Consider the following 25,784-nt stretch of genomic DNA (forward strand, 5'->3'; position numbering starts at 1 on the left):
TGATCTCTGCATGTGTGGTTCCCACTGTAAAGCACGGAGGAGGTGGTAGGATGGTGTGGGGGTGCTTTGCTGGTGACACTGTCTGTGATTAATTTAGAATTTAAGGCACACTTAACTACCATGACTACCACAGCATTCTGCAGCGATACACCATCCAATCTGGTTTGCACTTTAGTGGGAGTATCATTTGTTTTTCAACAGGACAATGACCCAACACACCTCCAGGCTATGTAAGGGCTATTTGAACAGGTGAAGGAGTGCCGCATCAGATGACCTGGCCTCCACAATCACCTGACCTCCACCCAATTGAGGTAGTTTGGGATTAGTTAGACCGCAGAGTGAAGGAAAAGCAGCCAGCAAGTGCTCAGCATATGTGGGAACTATTTCAAGACTGTTAGGAAAAGCATTCCAGGTGAAGCTGTTTGAGAGAATGCCAAGTGTGTGCAAAGCTGTAATCAAAGCAAACGGTGGCTACTTTGAAGAATCTAAAATATATTTTGATTTGTTTAACACTGTTTTTGATTACTACATGAGCCCATATGTGTTATTTCATAGTTTCGATGTCTTCACTATTATTCTACAATGTAGAAAATTGTAAAAAATAAAGAAACCCTTGAATGAGTAGGTGTGTCCAAACTTGACTGGCACTGTAGTCTTAAGAGTTTGGACACCTCATTTAGCAGGTGAAGATTTGGATAACCACTGGGATTCTTATGAAGGGTGTTAGATCTATTTACTATATTGTGGTAGTGTAACATGTCATTATATAAGGCCTATCTCACAACACCTAGGCTGTGTCTGGAATCGGTCTTGCTTACCACTTACCACTAAAACTACATACTGTATACTACATACTATTTAGAATGCATTGTTTAGATAAAATGTATGCAGTAAGCAACAAGTAACAACATACTAGGCTCACCCACACTGAGAATGTCTCATCGAATGCGCAATTGTCATTTGTTCATTTTGGTACAGCCCATCACCTTATCTGATTATCAGCTGTTGTCAAACACATGGGTCACACTTTTTTTTATTTTCGCATACCCAAACAACCTATTTAGGACGCAAGTATGAGTGTCCGGACATGGGCGCACGTCACACTCGGTCAGTTATATATTTTTTTGTCATAAAAAAATTACTAGCTGTAGCTAAGTTTCCATCCAATTGGCGACAGATTTATGAAAATATTCTAAAATCCCCATAAAGAAAATATGCCAATTTTCCCCACCAAACGGACTTATTGCGGATAGAAATCTGTGCAATGACGTAGTGCACATAAAATTTCATTTTTCACTTAAGTTTTCATGTACCGAATTTGTTTCCATCCCATTTTCAACTGCTGATAGTTTTGTCACAAACTGTTGTGTTAAATAGCAAACGTAACAAGACCAGAGGAGGTACGTGTGCTCCAGCCAACAGCTCGCAGATACAGTGCAGTCTAGTCTACATGATGAGATTATTATGGATAAGAATGAGAATATTTATTTGTCAAACAGCAGTCAAGCATTGATCAGGTCATCAGAATAAGACCCTCGATATTTATTGGAAATGAGCATCAAGCTCATCACAGTGCACTTTCAACACCCTACTCTGTCTTATCTATGCATAGTCACTTTACCCCTACCTACGTATACACATTACCTCAACTAACCCGTACCCCTGCACATTGACTCGGTACTGATTGTATATAGCCTTATTATTTTTTGTTACTATTTTTCCTTTAGTTTATTTCACACTTTATTTATTTTTAACTCTTTGTTGGTTAAGCGCTCGTAAATATGCATTTCACGGTAAGGTCAACACCTGTTGTATTCAGCGCATGTAACAAATACAATTTTATATGTTTCCACCACCATTTCTAGCATAATTCATTTTACTGACAAAGAAAATAGCCCAGTTTGTCGATCAAACACATTATCTGTCGGTATTTATAACATTTTACCGAAACTTCCTGTTTCCATCAGTTGTCCTAATTATATATTTTTTCAATATGACTTTACTCGCATAAACTGTGGATGGGAATGTGGTTTATGTTGTAGTTTTACTGAGACTCACAGTGTTGGGCCTGACTCGGTCCAGTATCTCTCTGACCTCCTGAGAGAGGGACACTGGTAAGGAGAGGTAGTCCATGTCAGAGGGGAGAGACAGACTTTCCTCCCTCCGTATTCTCTCCATCTCTCGACTCTGCTTCTCGCAGTGGGGTCTGTACACAGCTGAAAGCCACAAAGCTGTCTGTTAAACTTTACTTTAAAACGTGCCGAGTGCGTGTCTGAAATGACAGTCTATTCCCTATATTGTGCACTACCTTTGACCAGAGCCACAAAAGTAGTGCACTATGTAGGAAATAGACTGCCCTTTCAGACGCAGACTGATTGAGACTTAAAAAGAGCCGTTACCTTCAATCTTGAGTCGTTGTGAGTACTCAAAATATTGTGAAAGGCACTCTGGGAAGACGGAGGCCAACATTTCAAAGGACACATCTTTGTATTGCAACAGATCCAAACCACTGAGAGAGAAAGATAAATGGTATAGTAAAGGTTAATGAACAGACTATATACACCTCTGCTTGAGAAAATAGAAAGGTATTTTGAAAATGTAGTAAGACGTGACGCATAGGTTGCAGTGTTGTTAGTCTGTTTCAGAATGTTAGTCTGTTTCAGAATGAGGAGTCACTATCTTCTTGACAACCTGTGTGTGTACACAAATACCAGATACGGATGTTTTAAGGATACTGTTCCCATACATAGAACAATAGAAAGTCAGGGCTATATAGGCAAACCTTGTTGAATGTTCCAGAGACATTTCCTAAAAAAATGTATTCTACATGTCATACAGTGCATTTGGAAAGTATTCAGACACCTTGATTTGTTACGTTACAATCTTATTCTAAAATGGACTAAATAAAAAATCCTAAATCTACAAACAATAGCCCATATAGACATTTTTGCAGATTGTGTCGTGGCACAGATCTGAGGAAGGGTACCAAAAAATGTCTGCAGCATTGAAGGTCCCCAAGAACACAGTGGCCTCCAGCATTTCCCGAAATGGAAGAAGTGTGGAACCACCAAAACTCTTCCTAGAGCTGGCCGCCCAGCCAAACTGAGCAATCAGGGAAGAAGAGCATTGGTCAGGGAGGTGACCAAGAACCCAATGGTCACTCTGACAGAGCTCCAGAGTTACTCTGAGGAGATGGGAGAACCTTCCAGAAGGACAACCATCTCTGCAGCACTCCACCAATCAGGGCTTTATGGCAGAGCGGCTAGACGGAAGCCACTCCTCAGTAAAAGGCACATGACAGCCCACTTGGATTTTGCCAAAAGGCACCTAAAGGACTCTCAGACAATGAGAAACAAGATTCTCTAGTCTGATGAAACGAACATTGAACTCTTTGGCCTGAATGCCAAGTGTCACATCTGGAGGAAACCTGGCACCTACGGTGAAGCATGGTGGTGGCAGCATCATGCTGTGGGGATATTTTTCAGTGGCAGGGACTGGGAGACTAGTAAGGATTGAGGAAAAGATGAACGGAGAAAAGTAGAGATCCTTGATGAAAAACTGCTCCATGGCGCTCAGGACTTTGGAAAGTGAACCTTTGCCCCAGTCTAACAGGACAACGACCCTAAGCACACAGCCAAGACAATGCAGGTGGCTTCGGGACAAGTCTTTGAATTTCCTCGAGTGGCCCAGCCAGAGCCTGAAAATATCTGTGCAGCGACGTTTCTGACCGTTTGAGCAGACACATGCACATTTGTGGCCTGCTTGAGGTCATTTTGCAGGGCTCTGGCAGTGCTCCTCCTTGCACAAAGGCGGAGGTAGCGGTCCTGCTGCTGGGTTGTTGCCCTCCTACGGCCTCCTCCACATCTCCTGATGTACTGGCCTGTCTCCTGGTAGCGCCTCCATGCTTTGGACACTACGCTGACAGACACAGCAAACCTTCTTGCCACAGCTCGCATTGATGTGCCATCCTGGATGACCTGCACTACCTGAGCCACTTGTGTTGGTTGTAGACTCCGTCTCATGCTACCACTAGAGTGAAAGCACCGCCAGCATTCAAAAGTGACCAAAACATCAGCCAGGAAGCATAGGAACTGAGAAGTGGTCTGTGGTCACCACCTGCAGAACCACTCCTTTATTGGGGGTGTCTTGCTAATTGCCTATAATTTCCACCTTTTGTCTATTCCATTTGCACAACAGCATGTGAAATGTATTGTCAATCAGTGTTGCTTCCTAAGTGGACAGTTTGATTTCACAGAAGTGTGATTGACTTGGAGTTACATTGTGTTGTTTAAGTGTTCCCTTTATTTTTTGGAGCAGTGTATATATTTAATCCATTTTAGAATAAGGCTGTGATGTAACAAAATGTGGAAAAAGTCAAGGGGTCTGAATACACTGTATATTTCTATCTAAACGTCCCACATTGTTTTCTGCTGAGTGCATCCCAGTAAATGCATGCTGAACCACTTCCTACTCACTTTAAGGTGGTGCTCTTGTTCTCACTCAGGCTGATGTTGCCCAGCTTCTCTCTCCAGCGGGTGGAGGATAGAGCCACGGACTGCAGGGCCATCAGAGCTTCCTGGAGGCCGTCCCTCACACTTACTGCTTTCTTGTATCGCTGCAAAGTCACGCAGCCCACCTCCTCAAACCCTTGCAGACCGGGTCAAAGGTCAAATATTATTAATCCACAAAGTCTGACATGGAATTTTGAGATTGACTACATTGCAGTTGGTGACTGCAGACTGACCATTATTTGTATCAGTAAGATTGCTCAGTCTGTGATCAGTCGATCATGGCCAGAGATGCAATATGTCTTAAAATTCCTCCAGTTGGCTAATGACAGTAATCATTTTCTTATCTTATAAACCTATGCAGCCAATGACAGTGTGCACTTTGTTAACAATATTAAGCTCCAAGCTGCTGGATTTCCTGTCAGTGACTCATGCTTGACCTCAACTGAACACAGACAATAATACACTCTGTTCATGTATCACTACATTACTGGAGTGTGTTTGTTTTAGCTTGCCCTGTGACCCGGGTGGGTGGAGATTTCCTTTTGGGGCCAATGGAATGGTCTAAAATATGCAAACTCCACCTACCCGGGGCCCTATGTAAGCCAAAACAAGTGCACCCAGTAGTTGGGTACTGTCAGAAACACACATTATGATACCTCTGGGGGTGAGACGGAGGTCTGCATTGTCGGGCCTGAGGTAGGTTCTGAACTCGGCGCGGCTAGTGAACATGCGGTAAGGTTCTGTCACCCCTCGGCCCACCAAGTCATCGATCAGCACCCCGATGTAGCTCTGGGTACGAGACAGTGCCATGGGGGGCAGGGAGAGGGCCGTCCGACCTGCATTCACCCCCGCCCACAAGCCCTGGAGAGAAATGGGTTTGTTGTAGCATATATTGTAGGGTCCTGTGGTGGGTCAGTTGGTAAAGTGTGGCAAACGGCTGGTAGCATTGCCAAGGTTGAGAGTGTAAGTCCCACAGTGATCATACAAAATATTTATGCACACGCTGTACTGTTAGTCGCTTTGGATAAGCACGTCTGCTAAATGACCAAAATGGTAAACATGTAAAATGGCTATTCTGCTAACAGCCTTCAGTCCAAGAGTGCTGCTGGTTTTCTTTTCTGATAGTAAAGTGAACAATTAATGTCACCGTTTCTTGGCCAGAGAGTCTAGGCACCAAATGGCAGAAAACAGACTAAAACAGGGAGGGAATACCTGTACTTGCCCAATAAGAATCTGGAACACCTGGGACCCAGGTGTCCCAGATTAGAACAGATTTAACCCCTACTTGTGCGGCTGCTTCCTCGTAGCCCGTGGTGCCGTTGATTTGACCCGCGAGGAAGAGCCCCTGAGTGCTCTTCACCTGCAGAGACGGAGTCAGCTGGGTGGGGCACACAAAGTCATACTGCACCCCGTAACCTGGAATCCAGAGAGATAAGGAGGTTATAATCGGCGTGTTTGAGGAAATCAGTTTGAGCAAGGTGAGACGCAGAATCGCTAAACTTCATAACTTTAGTTATTTCACATAATAATGAGTAGTTATTTGGGATGGAAGGTGATTTGTAGATCAGTGGTTAAGCGCAGTCCAACTATAGTGTAGTCTCTCCAAAACAACCGCAATGACACACCTCGGAGAGTGCTAATGTAGTTGTAGGCAGCGAACTAAAACATGTTTAGGTCAATCAAGCTTGATGATAACTGTGTCTAACAGGTGCACTTAAATCTGATCGAAAGTTCAGCAGTTAGAGTTAACTTCTGGATTCCTCCTCAGACTTGAAAGAACTGGATGGGTGTAAGTAAAATGGCAAAAATCCTACTTAGCATACAAGAAGGCTAGCAAGGTGGAGCTATTACTATATTGTTAACGCCCATCCAATTCTTTCAGATCTAGGAAGGTGCATAAACAGTCAAGGGGTACGGGATAGGTTGACCTGAGATTCTGCATACCATTTGTCTGCCTGCACTCTTCCCACTCACTCATTGGATTGGAAGTGAACAAGTGCACACTTCAGGAGAAAGGACAGATTATTGGGACACAGAGTGGGTGTCTGTATTTAGGGCTGCATACCAGGAGTGCGGATCTCGGCTCGGTGCAAGGCGGGGATCTCCCTAAGGAGGCGGAGCTGCACGTCAGGGGGCATGGTCATGGACAGGCCCTGGGGGTACAACAGGTCAGAGGTCAAACCTTCCGGCTCCAGCCACACCTGGTGCCGTCGCCCCGGAAACCGCAGCACTCGCGACTCGATGGAGGGACAGTATCTAAGAGGAGGAAAGACAGAATTCAGTGTGTAAAGTAATGTGTACACAGTTTACACACAGTTTACTGTGTGTGTGGGTGAGTGTGTCTCTGTCTGCATGTACCTGGGACCTTTGGCGTCCTGCTGTATGTGACAGTTGAGGTGGACACTCTCCCTGACCACTCTCTCCACTCCAGGTGTGGTGTGGATCAGGTAGCAGGGGAGCTGCTCTTCTGGCTACAGGGCATAGCATGTTAGCATCACAGCCAGCTTCTAGAGAATTTAAGGTGTATTACGCAACATTTTGTTTATAATTTTGTCTGGTTCTTAAAGAATAACATTTAGAAATACCTGAAATCCAATTAAGTGCAAAGAGTCAAATTCAATATTGCAAATGTGCAGCAGTACATCTTTACCTTCGAATTAACCCAAAAACAATATTTGCCGGGTGTAATGTTTTATGTTGGCATATTGGCAGTTGTAGTCTTTCTTTGTAGTTTTTACCTTGCAGTGGGTGTGCGTGTTGAGAAAACTGAAGGGAGTGGGCTGTTTGTCCGGGGCTTGGAGCTGAGCCAAGGACAGATCTACGGACTCCTTCACTATCCGAGGGGGTGTGCCAGTCCTCAGCCGACCCACCCTCAACCCCAATGTCTCTTTCAGTGTGTATGAAAGTCCGGCACATGATTGGGCGTCCCCCATCCTCCCCCCGGGAGAGGTGGTTTGGCCCATGAAGAGGGAGCCGGACAGGAAAGTGCCAGTGGTAAGTACCACTGAGCTGGACAAGATGGGGTGGCTTCCATCCACTAAGAGGAGAGAATAGAGAGAATATGTCCTAAAGGAACATTTGAAACATAGCATCCTTAAGTATAAGCTGCTATAATATTCAGGGTTTGTGCTTCAACATTTGGTGTGAAAATCCCAGACCTAGACTTTATAAATACTGTATGTAGACATTATGAGACGGGGAGTCGAATAGATTTACAAACATCCTCTCCAAAAAATTACAGGGAGTTTACTGTATCTTCAGTGAAACATCCACATGTAAATTGTGGCTGAGACTCAGGAGGGATTATAAGATGGTTTAAATAAGATCTTTCAAATTATATCACAGCAGGGAGAAAATAAATACATAAAGAAAAAAAAAAAGAAAGTTAACTCAGATTGAGACATTGACGTGTGCAATGTACACTGAGTATATAAAACATTAGGAACTTTCCATGACATAGACTGACCAGGTAAATCCAGGTGAAAGCTGTGATCCCTTATTGAGGTCACCTGTAAAATCCACTTTAAGTGTAGATGAAGGGGAGGAGACAGGTTAAAGAAGGATTTTTAAGTCAGTCGCACCGGCGTGAGTGTGTCAAGAACTGCAATGCTGCTAGGTTTCAGGTTAAACAGTTTCCCGTGTGCATCAAGAATGGTCCACCACCCAAAGGACATCCAGCCAACTTGGTCAACTGTGGGAAGCATTGGAGTCAACATGGGCCAGCATCCCTGTGGAACGCTTTCGACATCTTGTAGAGTCCATGGCCCAACGAATTATGGCTGTTCTGAGGGCAAAAGGGTGTGCAACTCAATATTAGGAAGGTGTTCCTAATGTTTTGTACACTCAGTGTATATGGCCCCATCTGACTCTCCATATTTTTTATTTATTTAAAAAAAATATATAGATTTATAGATTTTCAGATATAACAACAAAAGCAGTACAACCCCAACCCCTCATTCTCCCATCCATACCCTCCCTCCCTCCACACCACCCACCACCCACCAAGGCATCTATAAAAGTAAGTTAAATAGGAAAGAAACAAACAGTAATAGAAACAAAAACTATGGGAAAAAAAGTTGTATAAAAATTATTATCAGCACAAATGGCCACTAGAACAGACATCACTGCTTACCAAACTACGCAAATTACACTGAGTAAAAGGCAGGCTCTCCACGTATTGTATTAATGGGGACCAGGTTAAGTCTAACTTTTGTCGGGAGCCATGCACAGTGTACCTAACCAAGCCTTATATGGACTTCCTGCCCCTGGAGAACAGAACGGGCAATGAGAACGGATTGTGGACTGGTTGCTGAATTCCCCCCTTTCCCACACTGTGCCAATCTCCCTAATAAATTGCCCATTTGTATTCTAGTTGTGCTCGTGTGCGTGTTTTGTTATTGAACTTGGTGACGTGGAAACCACACCTCATTGAGCCTGCTACACTAGGTAGTACAGTCATCTTACCAGAATTAATGCGACCTGTTAATGAAATGGGAAGAGACGACCACCTTATGAAATCCTGCTTAGTGCGCTCCAGGAGTGTTTTGAAGTTATATTTAAACAGAGCCTTAAATGAGTGTGTGACCTTTATCACCAAATAAGTAGAGACCTGATGCTCCACCTTAAATGGGAAGTTGGCATTCCCAATACCTTCTGCTAACTGATTAATGGGGAGGAGCACACTTTTGTTAGGTTTAACTTATAACCAGAGAATGTGCCAAAACCTTGTAGCATGTCCAAGAGTATAAAAGAAGATCGTCTGCATATAAGGACAACTTGTGAGTTATGTTATAGCAAGATGCTCAATAGTCATATCAAATAGGAAAGGGGATAAACAGCAACCCTGCCTGCCCCCCCTGTGGAGAGGGAAGTAGCTGGAGGTAACATTGTTGGTGCGAACAGAAGCCACTGGGGACGAGTACAAAATCTTAATCCAGGAAAGGAATGACGGGCCAAATCCAAATCTCTCCAGTACTGTAAATAGATATTCCCACTCAGAATAAAGAACATTAAATATAATTATAGAAGGATTGCCTAACTGAGATAAATCTGGTTTGGTCAGTTAATTATTAGGCATCACTGTCTCTAAACGGCACGAGAGGACCTAAGTGAGAATTTTATAATTGCAGCACAAAATAATTATAGGGCGGTATGAGCCACAGTCTAGGGGATTCGTCTTTTTTAAGCAAAACCAAAATAGTCGCCTGGGTAAGTGTCTGTGGCAGTTTCTGACTAGGAAGGATTTCATTGTACACGTATGTCACAACAAACATTGGGACTGCGGGTACTATTTAATGAAGCTGCCAGTTGAGAACTTGTGTGGTGTCTGTTTCTGTTCTGTGAAGGGAGTAGTACACAGAGTTGTATGAGATCTTCAGTTTCTTGGCAATTTCTCGCATGGAAAAGCCTTCATTTCTCAGAAAAAGAATAGACTGACGCGTTTCAGAAGAAAGTTCTTTGTTTCTGGCCATTTTGAGCCTGTAATCGAACCCACAAATGCTGATGCTCCAACTAGTCTAAAGAAGGACACTTTTATTGCTTCTTTAAAATCAGCACAATTCCAAAAGGGTTTTCTAATGATACATTTGGATTAGCTAACATGCCCATGTAGAATATTCCATAACAATAAAAAAAAAAGCTGTTTCCAACTACAATAGTCATTTACAACATTAAATGTCTACACTGTATTTCTGATCAATTTGATGTTATTGTAATGGACAAAAGAAATGTGCTTTTCTTTCAAAAACAAGGACATTTCTAAGTGACCCCAAACTTTTGAACGGTAGTGTGTACCCTGCGTGGATGAATAATTGTCATTTTTTGGGCAGCAGGGTGGAGGCACGTTTCTAATCAAGATATGAATTCACTAGTTGGTCCTTGGTCGCGTTAGCACGACTAGTGCAGGGTTACAGTATGAGCCCACAATAGCTAGTTAGTATTATGTTGCCTGTCCTCCTGTGGATGTACAGTGGTTCCTCCTTTAAATGTTGCGTCATACTGCGGCACACCCTGCGTGCTGCTGCAGCATTCTGTGGTACGTCATTTAATTATCAGCCATTTCTTCTGTTACTGCTAGTTTGACCACCAGAGAGCATCTTTGAGATGCGTTTGATAGTATTCCATATTGGCATTACCAGATAATTTAAAACCTTTTTGTCGGAATAAATATTTGCGCCGCCTTCCAGGCTATTCAGACGGGTGTCATGTCTCGCCAAGTCTTCTTTAACGGAGTCGATCTTTATGTTGACCTCGGTTGTGAGGATAGCTATTTGTGCGGATAGATCAGTGGATAATGACTCCACCTTAGCCAGCGCAGTCTGTTCAGATTGAATGATAGCCGCCATTACCATGGCTAGGTCGGGGGGGATCAGAGTCCGTGTCAGGCGAGCCCGAGGCTTCAGCAGAGGCCTGCTCCTTTGTGGCCTGCGGCCCTTGTTGTCTCGACATTTTACAATTAAAGGGGGGGGGGAAACTGAAAAAAATGCCAGATTAGTAAATTGGGTTCGATTCCAAATTAAATATTACAAAATTAACACGGTGGGGGAGGTGTTGGTCAAGTATTAATAGTAAATTGTTCGCCCTGGATCGAAGCACCGAGAAAACATCTCTTCACGTGTTGCTGTTTACCAGCACCCGGACTCTCCATATTTTAACAATGATTGTTTTCAGACTCTCTATTCTGATATAATTCATTATTAGTCAGTTGGCAAAGTTATGTTAAGGGACATTTTACTGCTGCTCTTTCACTGTATATGTCCATTAATATGTTATTGACATACAGTGGGGAGAACAAGTATTTGATACACTGCCGATTTTGCAGGTTTTCCTACTTACAAAGCATGTAGAGGTCTGTAATTTTTATCATAGGTACACTTCAACTGTGAGAGACGGAATCTAAAACAAAAATCAACATTGTATGATTTTTAAGTAATTAATTTGCATTTTATTGCAAGACATAAGTATTTGATCACCTTCCAACCAGTAAGAATTCCGTCTCTCACAGACCTGTTAGTTTTTCTTTAAGAAGCCCTCCTGTTCTCCACTCATTACCTGTATTAACTGCACCTGTCCACACACTCAATCAAACAGACTCCAACCTCTCCACAATGGCCAAGACCAGAGAGCTGTGTAAGGACATCAGGGATAAAATTGTAGACCTGCACAAGGCTGGGATGGGCTACAGGACAATAGGCAAGCAGCTTGGTGAGAAGGCAACAACTGTTGGCGCAATTATTAGAAAATGGAAGAAGTTCAAGATGACGGTCAATCATCCTCGGTCTGGGGCTCCATGCAAGATCTCACCTCGTGGGGCATCAATGATCATGAGGAAGGTGAGGGATCAGCCCAGAACTACACGGCAGGACCTGGTCAATGACCTGAAGAGAGCTGGGACCACAGTCTCAAAGAAAACCATTAGTAACACACTATGCCGTCATGGATTAAAATACTGCAGCGCACGCAAGGTCCCCCTGCTCAAGCCAGGGCATGTCCAGGCCCGTCTGAAGTTTGCCAATGACCATCTGGATGATCCAGAGGAAGAATGGGAGAAGGTCATGTGGTCTGATGAGACAAAAATTGAGCTTTTTGGTCTAAACTCCACTCGACGTGTTTGGAGGAAGAAGAAGGATGAGTACAACCCCAAGAACACCATCCCAACCGTGAAGCGTGGAGGTGGAAACATAATTCTTTGGGGATGATTTTCTGCAAAGGGGACAAGACGACTGCACCGTATTGAGGGGAGGATGGATGGGGCCATGTATCGCGAGATCTTGGCCAACGACCTCCTTCCCTCAGTAAGAGCATTGAAGATGGGTCGTGGCTGGGTCTTCCAGCATGACAACGACCCGAAACACACAGCCAGGGCAACTAAGGAGTGGCTCCGTAAGAAGCATCTCAAGGTCCTGGAGTGGCCTAGCCAGTCTCCAGACCTGAACCCAATAGAAAATCTTTGGAGGGAGCTGAAAGTCCGTATTGCCCAGCGACAGCCCCGAAACCTGAAGGATCTGGAGAAGGTCTGTATGGAGGAGTGGGACAAAATCCCTGCTGCAGTGTGTGCAAACCTGGTCAAGAACTCCAGGAAACGTATGATCTCTGTAATTGCAAACAAAGGTTTCTGTACCAAATATTAAGTTCTGCTTTTCTGATGTATCAAATACTTATGTCATGCAATAAAATGCAAATTAATTACTTAAAAATCATACAATGTGATTTTCTGGATTTTTGTTTTAGATTCCGTGTCTCACAGTTGAAGTGTACCTATGATAAATATTACAGACCTCTACATGCTTTGTAAGTAGGAAAACCTGCAAAATCGGCAGTGTATCAAATACTTGTTCTCCCCACTGTATGTGTCATAAAAATCAAGAATTTCCTCACTACACGCAAATACGAGCGTTTCTGCATCTCACTGGTAGAAAAAGGCCATCTATATCTCCTGGTTGTAACTAAACCACAATATCAAGAATTCATTGCGATTTCAGGATGTAGTACGTCCCTGTCGAGGTGCATCCAGTTGAGAATGGGTGTCAGAGAGCTAACGTTACTCACTGTACCAGACACTCGTTCATAGAACATCAGCTTGCGAATAAATATTACATTTGTGTCGACAACATCTGTAAAGTTTAGTCATGCTGTGGTGCTCAGTACCTGGATGTACAAACTACAAGAATTCACAAGCTGCTGGGATGCCTGGAAACCAGTCGTTGAATGGCATTGAATTCTACGTCGGGCAGAAATGTTTGAATCAGGAAAGTTTCCTATCATGACCTTTACAAGCCAGAATTATGAATAAAATTATATTTTAATGCACTTTCCTGGTTGTCCTTCCAGTTGGTCCTTTTGGGCGGTAGGAATGTGAGACAATATAGCCACAGGAAAGAGTAGAGATCTCAGAAGACCTAAGATTAAGAATTGTTGACTTCCAGCATAAAGCTGGAAAGGGTTCCAAAAGTATCCTTAAAAGCATTGATGTTCATCAGTCCACGGTAAGACAAATTGTCTATAAATGGAGAAAGTTCAGCACTGTTGCTACTCTCCCGAGGAGTGGCCGTCCTGCAAAGATGACTGCAAGAGCACAGCGCAAAATGCTCAATGAGGTTAAGAAGAATCCCAGTGTCAGCTAAAGACTTACAGAAATCTCTGGAACATGCTAACATCTCTGTTGACGAGTTTACATAAAACACTAAACAAAAATGGTGTTCACGGAAGAAGCTACTGCTGTCCAAAAAAAACATTGCTGCACGTCTGAAGTTTGCAAAAGTGCACACCTGGATATTCTGTGGACAGATGAAACTACAGTTGAGTTGTTTGGAAGGAACACACAACACTATGTGTGGAGAAAAAAAGTGGCACAGCACACCAACATCAAAACCTCATCCCAACTGTAAAGTATGGTGGAGGGAGATTCATGGTTTGTGGCTGCTTTGCTGCCTCAGGGCCTGCACAGCTTGCTATCAGACTGAAAGATGAATTACCAAGTTAATCAAGACATTTTGAAGGAGAATGTAAGGCTATCTGTCCTCCAATTGAAGCTCAACAGAAGTTGGGTGAAGCAACAGAACAACGACCCAAAACACTGAAGTAAATCAACAACAGAATGGCTTCAACAGAAGAAAATACGCCTTCTGAAGTGGCCCAGTCAGAGTCCTGACCTCAACCCGATTGAGATGCTGTGGCATGACCTCAAGAGAGCAGTTCACAACAGACATCAAGAATATTGCTAAACTGAAACAGTTTTGTAAAGAGGAATGGTCCAGAATTCCTCCTGACCGTTGCAGGTCTGATCCGCAACTACAGAAAACGTTTGGTTGAGGTTATTGCTGCCAAAGGAGGGTCAACCAGTTATTAAATCCAAGGGTTCACATACTTTTTCCACCCTGCACTGTGAATGTTTACACGGTGTGTTCAATAAAAGACATGAAAACATATTGTTTGTGTTATTAGTTTAAGCAGACTGTGTTTGTCTATTGTGACCTAGATGAAGTTCAGATCAAATTTTATGACAATTTAATGCAGAAGTCCAGGTATTTCCTGAGGGTTAACATACTTTTTATTGCCACTGTATAAGTGCTAGATGGAAATATGAAACTCTGAAATGTCTGACTTGCTAACTGGTTTTAGTTATACACGTGCCACGTTCAATGAATCAGCAAGTCGCACATTTGAGTTTCCGAGTACCAACTAGTATGTGAACACTGCATTATCTGCTTAGCAATTTCGACGCATGCCTCGGAGCTCCAGTATCAAACGTAGCATCACTACTGTTTAGGCCTACTTTGCAAGCTCACCAGCAATGGGGCATCAAGTAACAATTACTCACATGGTCTTTTGTCAAAATTGCTTGATTTATAATTTACTTATGAAGCTTGCATTTGGAATTTGTTAAAATTATTACTGTGGCGAAGACGCACTTGCGCTCCCCAAACTACTGCCAGTGGCCAGTTGGGAGGGCTTGTTCTGTTGTTGAAATGTTTGCTGTTGCTTTCACATGTTTAAATACATATGTGGTAAATCTATATTCCAACTAATCCTACAATAATTGCTAATGTTAGCGTTTCAACATTCCATCCCCATACCATTTATTGATACACTTCGACATTTCTGTTTCATGTTAGTTACATTTTTATTTAGCCCATGTCTTACCCTCTGAGTGGGCACAATCTTTATTGTGCACATGAATGTTTGCAAGTCTCATGAGGTAGAATTTCTGTTTATTTAATTGAATGTATGGTTTCCTTTGTTCATATTCCAGGGGTTATGCTGGAGTTCCTTGTGTCTGTGTCCTATGTCTCTGTCATTCTAGTTGTGCATAATAGGAGCGTGCACAGCCTCCCTGTGCAGTTGGTTGTGTTTATTGTGGGTGGTGGCTGGATTCTAGTCTGTGGTTGGGTTCTGGCTTGTTGCCTATGACTGTGGTGATCCCACCAACTGTGTGATTCAATCTGACAAATCACACTGTGTGGATTGATTGACTTTTAGCTGATTCCTCGACAACCTATTTTATTTGCAAGGATTTGAACAGAGTTGTTTCAAAATGGCGTCTACCACTTTCTGCCATACGGGGAAACAGACTTTTCCCAGATTGGCAGCAACCACCTTCAGAGACTACGGTGAACATTTCATCCCATGTAGGAGCTGCACCTACTTGTCACAGTTCCGGGATAATATTGTCAGGCCAAATTTCCAATGTGGAAATTGTCAGCTTACTGAGGAATATACAGTACCAGTCACACCTACTCATTCATTCAAGGGTTTTTCTTAATTTTTACTATTTTCCACATTGTAGAATAATAGTGAAGACATCAAAACTATGAAATAACACATATTGAATAATGTAGTAACCAAAAGTGTTAAACAAATCAAAATATATTTGATATCTGAGATTCTTCAAAGTAGCCACTCTTGACAGAATGCCAACAGTGTGCAAGCTGTCATCAAGGCAAAGGGTGGCTACTTTGAAGAATCTCAAATATAACATACATTTAGATTTGTTTAAAACTTTTAGTTACTACATTATTCAATATGTGTTATTTCATAGTTTGTCTTCACTATTATTCTACAATGTACAAAATAGTCAAAATAAAGAAAAACCCTTGAATGAGTAGGTGTGTCCAAACTCTTGACTGGTACTGTATGTCTGAGCTGGACGTCCAGAGTAAGCAAATTGAGACACTGCAGCGTATCCTGGATAGTTCCCACTCGAAGACCTTTTCCTTTTCTACTCCTCAGCTGGTCGTTGCCACTCTCTGACTGACTGGTGGATGCCACTGTTATCGATCCTGCATCCCATGTGAGGCACGTCACACACCGTAAGCCTAGCGCAAGGCTGCGGTCTTTGGTGAATGGGGCTGAAATGGCTTTTGGGGGATCCCATCCTGCTGACCAACAGTTTTGCCCACCTGCTTCCAGAGATTCCTTCATCCTCTACACTATCTCCAGCCCAGGGGGGTCTCTACCACATATACTACAACCGGCTCTGGTCCATCGGGCCCCACCGCCCTTCAGTCCTCAAGGGGTCTTGTAAACCACTCGAGGAGAAAGAACGGCCGGACCTCCCCGGCTGTTTCACTACTTGTCATCATCGGCAGCCCTATGGTGAGAAACATCTCGGTTTAAGTGCAAAACCCCTGTGCTACCCAGGAGCACGAGTACAGGACATTACAAGGCTGCTTCTGACCATTCTACGACAGATGCCGGGAGCTGACGCTGTCGTAGTCCACGTGGGGTCAAACGACATCGGGAGGGCTAGCTCGCAACTTCTGAAAATGTATTTTAAAGAACTGATTCTAGCATTGAAAGATTCCAAAAAGCGGTCAATCATTTCAGGTCCGGTACCATCGTTGGGCCACAGGTGTGAAAGATTCAACAGACAACTGGCATTACACATCTGGCTAAAAGAGTACTGTAGCGTTGTTGGAATCACTTTTATAGATAACTATGACTCCTTCTGGAAACAGAAGATACTCTACAGGAATAACATCCATCCAAATCATCTTGGCTCCTGGATGCATTTCAAGGCTGCGTTAAGACTTCTCAATGACCCAAGACCAGCTCAGTTTATCCCTACCATTGTGACAATAAGTTGTCATAATACTGCATCAAATGTACATTATCCCAGGGACGTTGGAAGGCACATTGTAAGTAACTTAATTTGTCCCCCTAACTGCCCTGAATACCTCTGTTGATTCTACAGCTATTGTATGCAGTAATCATGTGCCTATGAACCAGAGTTACACTGTTAACACTGAGGCGGTGTGCCCTAGTAGGAAGTCCACTGTGTGCAGCTCACCGTGCACCATCAGCTCCAATATAAATAACATAAGCAAGTCTACTTCTGATAAGCTTCCCAGTAAAGCATTCAAAACAATAAAGCAACCCAGAAAAGTGCTAAAAAATAGCCCATATTAACATATGAAACAAGGTTCATAAAGTCAATAACTTTCTTGAAACAGATTACATTCATATACGGACTGTCTCTGAAACGCACTTAGATAATACCTTTGATGATACAGTGTTAGCAATACATGGCTATTACATCTACCGAAAATACAGAAATGCCAACTGGGGTGGTGTTGCGGTCTATATTCAGAACCACATTCCTGTAAAGCTTAGAGAGGATCTCATGTTAAATACTGTTTGGCTACAGGTTCATCTGCCTCACCTAAAGCCCAGTCTTGTGGAAAGCTGCTATAGACCACCAAGACAGTATCTGGATGATATGTGTGAAATGCTTGATAATGTATGTCATATCAACAAAGAAGTATATTTTCTGGGTGATTTAAATATTGACTGGCTTTCACCAAGCTGCCCAATCAAGAAAAAACATCAAACTTATACCAGTGCCTGCAACCTGAGTCAGGTTGTCAGTCAACCAACCATGGTAGTTACAAATAGCACAGGAATTAAATCAATATGTATTGATCACTTATTTAATAACGCTGCAGAAATTTGCTTTAAAGCAGTATCCAAATCCATAGGATGTAGTGATCACAATATAGTAGCCACATCTAGGAAAACCAAAGTTCCAAAGCCTGGGCCTAATATAGTGTATAAGAGGTCATACAATAAGTTTTGTAGTGATTATTATGTTGATGATATAAATAATATTTGCTGGTGTGTAATGAGGAACAAGCAAACGCTGCACTTGACACATTTATGAAATTGCTTATTCCAGTTACTAATTCTAAGCCCGGCGGAGATACAATCGTCGGCAAAATCATTCTCAAAGAGATTCCTGCAAAAATATTATTTGAAGTGAGAAAATGACTGTAAAAACTGTTTAATAAAAAGATTGTGGGAGCTGTTTTGTTAGACTTCTGTGTGGCTTTTGACATTATCGATCATAATCTGCAGCTGGAAAAACGTATGTGGAATATGTCACCTGTTGCCACAAGAAAAGGGCAATCAGTGAAGACTATATATTGAAATATTGAGTGCCATAGTCTGGTATCTACACTCGAAGTAAATGGTTCTGTAGAAGGAATGCATATGATGAAGGCAATTAAGCTTGGAATGTACTGAGTAAAGAAAAGGCAATCACATGTTGGCAGGCACTAATGGAGAGATGTGGTTTAGTGAGGAATGGGGGGCAAAGGTCAGGTCTGGTCACATTAAAGGAGAAGGAACAGTTTGTTGCCCGCATCACTTAACTTCCTGCCTAATAATAAAGATGTAATGTTTAGAGAGGAGGGAACGTCACCCAAATTGGGGTATACAGTTGAAGTCGGAAGTTTACATACTTAGGTTGGAGTCATTAAAACTTGTTTTTCAACCACTCCACACATTTCTTGTTAACAAACTATAGTTTTGGCAAGTCGGTTAGGACATCTACTTTGTGCATGACACAAGTAATTTTTCCAACAATTGTTTACAGACAGATTATTTCACTTTATAATTCACTGTATAACAATTCCAGTGGGTCAGAAGTTTACATACACTAAGTTGACTGTGCCTTTAAACAGCTTGTAAAATTACAGAAAATGATGTCATGGCTTTAGAAGCTTCTGATAGGCTAATTGACATCATTTGAGTCAATTGGAGGTGTACCTGTGGATGTATTTCAAGGCCTACCTTCAAACTCAGTGCCTCTTTGCTTGACATCATGGGAAAATCAAAAGAAATCAGCCAAGACCTCAGAAAACAAATTGTAGACCTCCACAAGTCTGGTTCATCCTTGGGAGCAATTTCCAAACGCCTGAAGGTACCACGTTCATCTGTACAAACAATAGTACACAAGTATAAACACCATAGGACCACGCAGCTGCGATACCGCTCAAGAAGAAGACGCTTCTCCTAGAGATGAACGTACTTTGGTGCGAAAAGTGCAAATCAATCCCAGAACAGCAGCAAAGGACCTTGTGAAGATGCTGGAGGAAACCGGTACAAAAGTATCTATATCCACAGTAAAACATCGACATAACCTGAAAGGCCACTCAGCAAGGAAAAAGCCACTGCTCCAAAACTGCCAGAAAAAAGCCAGACTACGTTTTGCAACTGCACATGGGGACAAAGATCGTACTTTTGGAGAAATGTTCTCTGGTCTGATCAAACAAAAATATAACTGTTTGGCCATAATGACCATTGTTATGTTTGGAGGAAAAAGGGGGAGTCTTGCAAGCTGAAGAACACCATCCCAACCGTGAAGCACGGGGGTGGCAGCATCATGTTGTGGGGGTGCTTTGCTGCAGGAGGGACTGGTGCAATTCACAAAATAGATGGCATCATGAGGATGTAAAATGATGTGGATATATTGAAGCAACATCTCAAGACATCAGTCAGGAAGTTAAAGCTTGGTCGCAAATGGGTCTTCCAAATGGACAATGGCCCCAAGCACACTTCCAAGGCTGTGGCAAAATGGCTTAAGTACAACAAAGTCGAGGTATTGGAGTGGCCATCACAAAGCCCTGACCTCAATCCTATAGCAAATTTGTGGGCAGATCTGAAAAAGTGTGTGCGAGCAAGGAGGCCTACAAATCTGACTCAGTTACACCAGCTCTGTCAGGAGGAATGGGCCAAAATTCACCCAACTTATTGTGGGAAGCTTGTGGAAGGCTACCTGAAACGTTTGATCCAAGTTAAACAATTTTAAAAAGGCAATGCTACCAAATACTAATTGAGTGTATGTAAACTTCTGACCCACTGGGAATGTGATGAAAGAAATAAAAGCTGAAATAAATCACTCTACTATTATTCTGACATTTCACATTCTTAAAATAAAGAGGTGATCCTAACTGACCTAAGACAGGGATTTTTTACTAGGATTAAATGTCAGGAATTGTGAAAAACTGAGTTTAAATGTATTTGGCTAAGGTGTATGTAAACTTCCGACTTCAACTGTATATACACACTACCACTGTTGGAACCATGTCTGTGTCTTATGCAGCTGTATAACCCAATGGGTGAATAAACTTGGTTTGAGCTTTACTAATTGTCAGTGAGTTTTAATAGGTTCATTAGAATCTAACAGTAAATACAAACTATGTTTATCTATTTATTTTCCCATTTGTACTTGCACACTATTTGCACATTGTTACAACACTATACATAGCCAGTAATATAACATTTGAAATATCACTATTCTTTTGAAACTTTTGTGACTGTAATCTTCTCATGATCATTTCAGATTGTTTATTTCACTTTTGTTTATTATCTATTCCACTTGCTTCCCATGCCAATAAAGCCCTTTGAATTTAATTAAAATTGACAGAGAGCGAGAGAGGTGTAGAGCGAGGAGTGTTTGAGAGAGAGGAGTGTGTGTTTAAGAGCGAGAGAAAGAGAGGACATAAACAGATGACAGCATGACGCTTTAGGGGAATGGTCAAAGATTCAACAGGAAAACACTAGTACCAGATACTAAGAGAGACACTGTGTAGAGTGTAGTGTTTGAATGTGTAGTGTGTTTGTGTGAGAGAGTCAGTCTATCAGTCTGTCAGTCTTTCCTACCCAGTCTTATCCCAGTGACTCTGTGGTGTCCAGGCTCCTCTGGGTTGGGTTGTGACACCAGCAACTCCTCCACTGAGCCCTCCAACACTGTCAGCCTGGGAGTGGACAGCAATTCTGACTGCAGAGGAGTCAGGAGAGGATTAAAGCATTAATCATTTTCTAGATAGACAGATTTTCTTGAGATAGATGGTCAATTAAAAAGAGTATCACTGCCAAATGGATTTGGAGCCAATATGTGCTCTTTTATCTGCCACATGGTAGACGATTTTATCTAAAGGGACTTACAGTACAGTGAGTGCATACATTTATTTTTAAGTGATACATGCAGGAATTAAACCCACAAACTTGGCATTGCTAGCGCCACACTCTTATCAACTAAGCCGACACAGGACTTTATGTAAACAACTTGTCTGATTCCTGTTTAAACAATTCAATTAAATGAATTTGAACAGATCCTGGCTGTGCCGAGTGGTAGGTACCTGGATGAATTGGCGGTAGCGTTCCCGGTCCAGCTGTGCCCGGGGGCCCCACACAGCGGGCCCTTTGCTGCGGTTTAGGATGGAGAAGTGGACCCCGGCCCAGTCGCCTGCTCGCCCACACAGACCGTCCAGAGCATCCACCTCCCTCACCAGCTGGCCCTTCCCCACGCCCCCCAGAGAGGGGTTACAGGAGAGGGCCCCTGAGGTACAACGAGAGGAGAAGGGTGCGAGAGAGGGAGGGAGTGTGAGTGGGTGGGTGGTTCAGAGAAACATTTACATTTTTACATTTAAGTCATTTAGCAGACGCTCTTATCCAGAGCGACTTACAAATTGGTGCATTCACCTTATGATATCCAGTGGAACAACCACTTTACAATAGTGCATCTAACTCTTTTAAGGGGGGGGGGGGGGTTAGAAGGATTACTTTCTCCTATCCTAGGTCTTCCTTAAAGAGGTGGGGTTTCAGGTGTCTCCGGAAGGTGGTGATTGACTCCGCTGACCTGGCGTCGTGAGGGAGTTTGTTCCACCATTGGGGTGCCAGAGCAGCGAACAGTTTTGACTGGGCTGAGCGGGAACTGTACTTCCTCAGAGGTAAGGAGGCGAGCAGGCCAGAGGTGGATGAACGCAGTGCCCTTGTTTGGGTGTAGGGCCTGATCAGAGCCTGAAGGTACGGAGGTGCCGTTCCCCTCACAGCTCCGTAGGCAAGCACCATGGTCTTGTAGCGGATGCGAGCTTCAACTGGAAGCCAGTGGAGAGAGCGGAGGAGCGGGGTGACGTGAGAGAACTTGGGAAAGTTGAACACCAGACGGGCTGCGGCGTTCTGGATGAGTTGTAGGGGTTTAATGGCACAGGCAGGGAGCCCAGCCAACAGCGAGTTGCAGTAATCCAGACGGGAGATGACAAGTGCCTGGATTAGGACCTGCGCCGCTTCCTGCGTGCGAAACACTGCTCTATTCCTACTGATCCCACAAGTAAATAACAGGAGGCTCTTCCTCTCTCTCACCGATAGTCATGATCTTCTGGGTAATGAGGAGGGTCTCTGCTCCCAATCTGGCTGCTGCGGCCGCCGCCTCAGTCCCAGCATGTCCTCCCCCCACCACGATGACATCATACTGGCGCCTGGTGAGGTCACTGCCAGTCCGAGAGGATACAAATGACAGGACGTTGTGTCGGAGCAGGTGCAGTTTCTGTGCCAACATGTCAAAGTTTCATGGCAACTATCAAAGTAAGAGAAGGAGAGTTAGGTTGTGCAGATAATCAACATTTGACATTATTTTACTTGTTGAAAATAGATCAGTAAATATGATCAAATGAAACATGTTAGAATGACAATGTGGCACTACCTCCAAGACTATCCTAACTAAATCTACCTCATACCCCTGCACATCGACTTGGTACTGGTACCCCGTGTATATAGCCAAGTTCTTTACTCGTGTAATTATTTCTAAACAAAAAATCCTTTCTACATTGTTGGGAAGGTTCCCGGCCCGCAAGTAAGCGTTTCACTGTTAGTCTAAGCCTGTTGTTTACTAAGCATGTGACAAATAAAATGTGATCTTGATTTGACAAAAAACTCAGATGCCTGCATTTTCGAAAAAGCAAGAGCATTTGAATAAGATGTATTGATTCAACGTAGACTTGCTCTATCTCATCCGACCTCAACTAACGTTACAAAACTCAATTCTGGTTCTGAATAGCTAACGTTAGCCATGTCCACTTACCAACTGCCCTCATATCAGAATTAACAATGTGATCCGTTTTACTGGTCACGAAACAGTTTTCAATATTGCAGAAGTATCAGAACAATAGGTAAATTGCTGTGAAAATAGGTATTACAAAACATTTATCTAATCGTTCCCACCGGGGGCCGCCATTGTTTGCCGTCAGTGCCCGTAACCGTAATATAGTGTGTATATGCGCACTAAATATGTGACACAGTTATGTTTGATGATGACGATGTCGGTACTGTAGGCCTAGTTTAGCTCTCGAACTCTTCAGCGATTAACCACAACTAGCCATGTGAACTACAATTCTGGTGCTGGTTTTAACGTTTGGAAACGTCAATAAGCATCACTTGCCAAATGGTTTTCAGAACATATGGCCCTTATCTTTCATATTGTAATGAAACAGCAGGGAGCAGGTCTCGAACCCTCGACCTTATAAATGTAGAAATCTATGTTGTTCCATTATTGCACCCACACTGCTCCGCGCGCCAACGAGCGTCTGCGTTGCCCAGGGCTACTGCGGAACCCAAACCGGCTGCACACGTGCGCCATCGTGGCTATTGGGCATAAATATATTTTAAATAAATAAATGTATTTTGTCCCCCCTCTAGAAACGATTCGGTTGACCGTTTTATGTGTGAATTAACTGGTGGAGTAGAGGACCTTGTGCATTTCAGGTAAAACAACAACTCAATGTTTATATCCCAGGACAAATTAGCTAGCAACAGCAAGCTAGCTAAATAGAACAAATTAGCTAGCAATTGCAAGCTAACTGTCACGTTCTGACCATGGTTCTTGTGTGTTTTACTTGTTTTAGTGTTGGTCAGGACGTGAGCTGGGTAGGCATTCTATGTTGTGTGTCTAGTTTGTCTGTTTCTATGTTTGGCCTAATATGGTTCTCAATCAGAGGCAGGTGTTGTGTTGTCTCTGATTGGGAATCATATTTAGGTGGCTTGTTTTGTGTTGGGGTTTGTGGGTGGTTGTCTGTCTTTGTGTTCTGCACCAGATAGGACTGTCTCGGTTTTCACGTTTGTTATTTTGTATAGTGTTCACGTTATCGTCTCTTTGTTTATTAAACATGTTGAACACTAGCCGCGCTGCATTTTGGTCCTCTCCTTCACCAACGGAAGAAAACCGTTACAAACTAGCTAAATTGCCATAAATGTTGAATGCTTTTCGACCTGTCCCCAAATTAATATAATTGGTTCAGAGTTTATTTTGATATTTTAACCTTTATGTTGTGATCGTGTTTGGTGTGGGGGGACAAAATCAATTTATGCACGATGGCGCACGCGCGCAGCCGGTTCGGGTTCTGTGTAAGTATTTGCTGGCTGTGACCCAATGACACCGCCCAGATTAGAGGGGAGTAAGGCAATCCAAGAGTTAACACACACAGGGAACTTTATTCACACACACTGACAAAGATGAACATGGGGATGGAAAGTGAGAAAAGTAGTGGTTCTGTAATGGACAACAGAGGTGTACACACATACTGAATGAATACCAGGGCGCAAATGCAGAGATACAGAATCTTACAGAATAAATGGCAAAGGACTGTATAGATTGCTTATGAAACCTGCAGACTGAGGTGGGACCAAGTCACTATTATTCAACTCAAGTCTCAAGTCACAAGTTCCGAGTCTCAAGTCGAGTCCCAAGTAGAACGGGTCGAATGTTGAGTCAAGTCCAAGTCGTGCATTATAAGAACAAGTCAAGTCCAGTCACAAGTCAAGTAAAAAAAATCTTTACATGCAATGACTTGATCAACTACAAATCTTACAACCAGACAGCATTTTCATTATTTTGTCTACAACACATTTTGATTATGTAATTGTAGAATAGGGATCTTGTAGCAGTCTTACGGGCATAAAATCAGCAGAAGGCAAGGCAGGTTGACGTGCTCAGAGTGCAGATTTATTTTGCAGGTTTTGGTGATCAAATGGTGAAAGCACAATATCATATAAGGCTTAAAGACATGCTCCGGTACATTGGCGACTAGTAAGTATTTTTTTAAACCTGCTTTGGGCTGGATGTGTCAATGTGTAATTCATACATGTAAAATATATGGGCAGAATTACTGTCTCACCTCAATTAGCCACGAAATCCCTAGTTTGAAAGTATCTGTTTTCTGGAAGCTGTGAATCACCATTTTCCCTATTTGGCCGGCCCCCTAGTAATTTCGAGTTCTAGCCAATGTACTTCAGCACCTTACCATTTGAGTAACAGTTAGCAAGATGCACACACAGTAGAGCGAGAGAGCAATGACGTGGTGCACATATCTGCACATACGATATGTGATGTAGTACACAATTTGAAGGGACCACTTTTGGTTAGTGGGCGCTAATTTCAGAACTACTGGCTAAATAGTAGGGTATACAAAAGTACTGGATAATCCCTTGAGCCTGTCCTATCTGAAAGGACACAGGTAGAGCGCAAGACTGCACAGCCTCCCCTTGAGAAACCAAATCGAATCTGTCTAACAGGAAGTCAAGCAACCCCCCCAGTGCCATGCAATTACCCAATTGGCAATTACAGCCAATAAACTGGTTCTACAATGTAAAAGTCAATTTCCACAACCATTGTTACATTGGTACATCTGTGTAAATTAGAATTCATTATATTTCCTCACC

At 42.9% G+C, this 25,784-nt stretch overlaps 1 protein-coding gene across 2 annotated transcripts in view; it reads right to left on the bottom strand.

Annotated features, from left to right (window-relative positions):
• The window catches only part of mto1 (mitochondrial tRNA translation optimization 1), a 29,492-nt gene extending 6,175 nt beyond the window's left edge, over positions 1-23,317 (bottom strand). For both annotated transcript variants that reach the window (XM_071391029.1, XM_071391031.1), the window contains exons 1-12: positions 23,152-23,317; positions 22,434-22,647; positions 21,431-21,630; positions 20,952-21,069; positions 7,250-7,548; positions 6,870-6,982; positions 6,577-6,767; positions 5,797-5,927; positions 5,168-5,372; positions 4,476-4,647; positions 2,400-2,509; positions 2,059-2,216 (exon numbers count right to left, since the gene is read on the bottom strand). In XM_071391029.1, coding sequence (XP_071247130.1) covers positions 2,059-2,216; positions 2,400-2,509; positions 4,476-4,647; positions 5,168-5,372; positions 5,797-5,927; positions 6,577-6,767; positions 6,870-6,982; positions 7,250-7,548; positions 20,952-21,069; positions 21,431-21,630; positions 22,434-22,629 — 1,893 coding nt within the window. In that variant the 5' untranslated portion in view covers positions 22,630-22,647; positions 23,152-23,317. The remainder of the gene's footprint in view (positions 1-2,058; positions 2,217-2,399; positions 2,510-4,475; positions 4,648-5,167; positions 5,373-5,796; positions 5,928-6,576; positions 6,768-6,869; positions 6,983-7,249; positions 7,549-20,951; positions 21,070-21,430; positions 21,631-22,433; positions 22,648-23,151) is intronic.
• Between the last annotated feature and the right edge of the window lie 2,467 nt (positions 23,318-25,784).

The sequence above is a fragment of the Salvelinus alpinus genome, chromosome 3, assembly GCF_045679555.1.
Source record: "Salvelinus alpinus chromosome 3, SLU_Salpinus.1, whole genome shotgun sequence".
Lineage (NCBI taxonomy): Eukaryota > Metazoa > Chordata > Actinopteri > Salmoniformes > Salmonidae > Salvelinus > Salvelinus alpinus.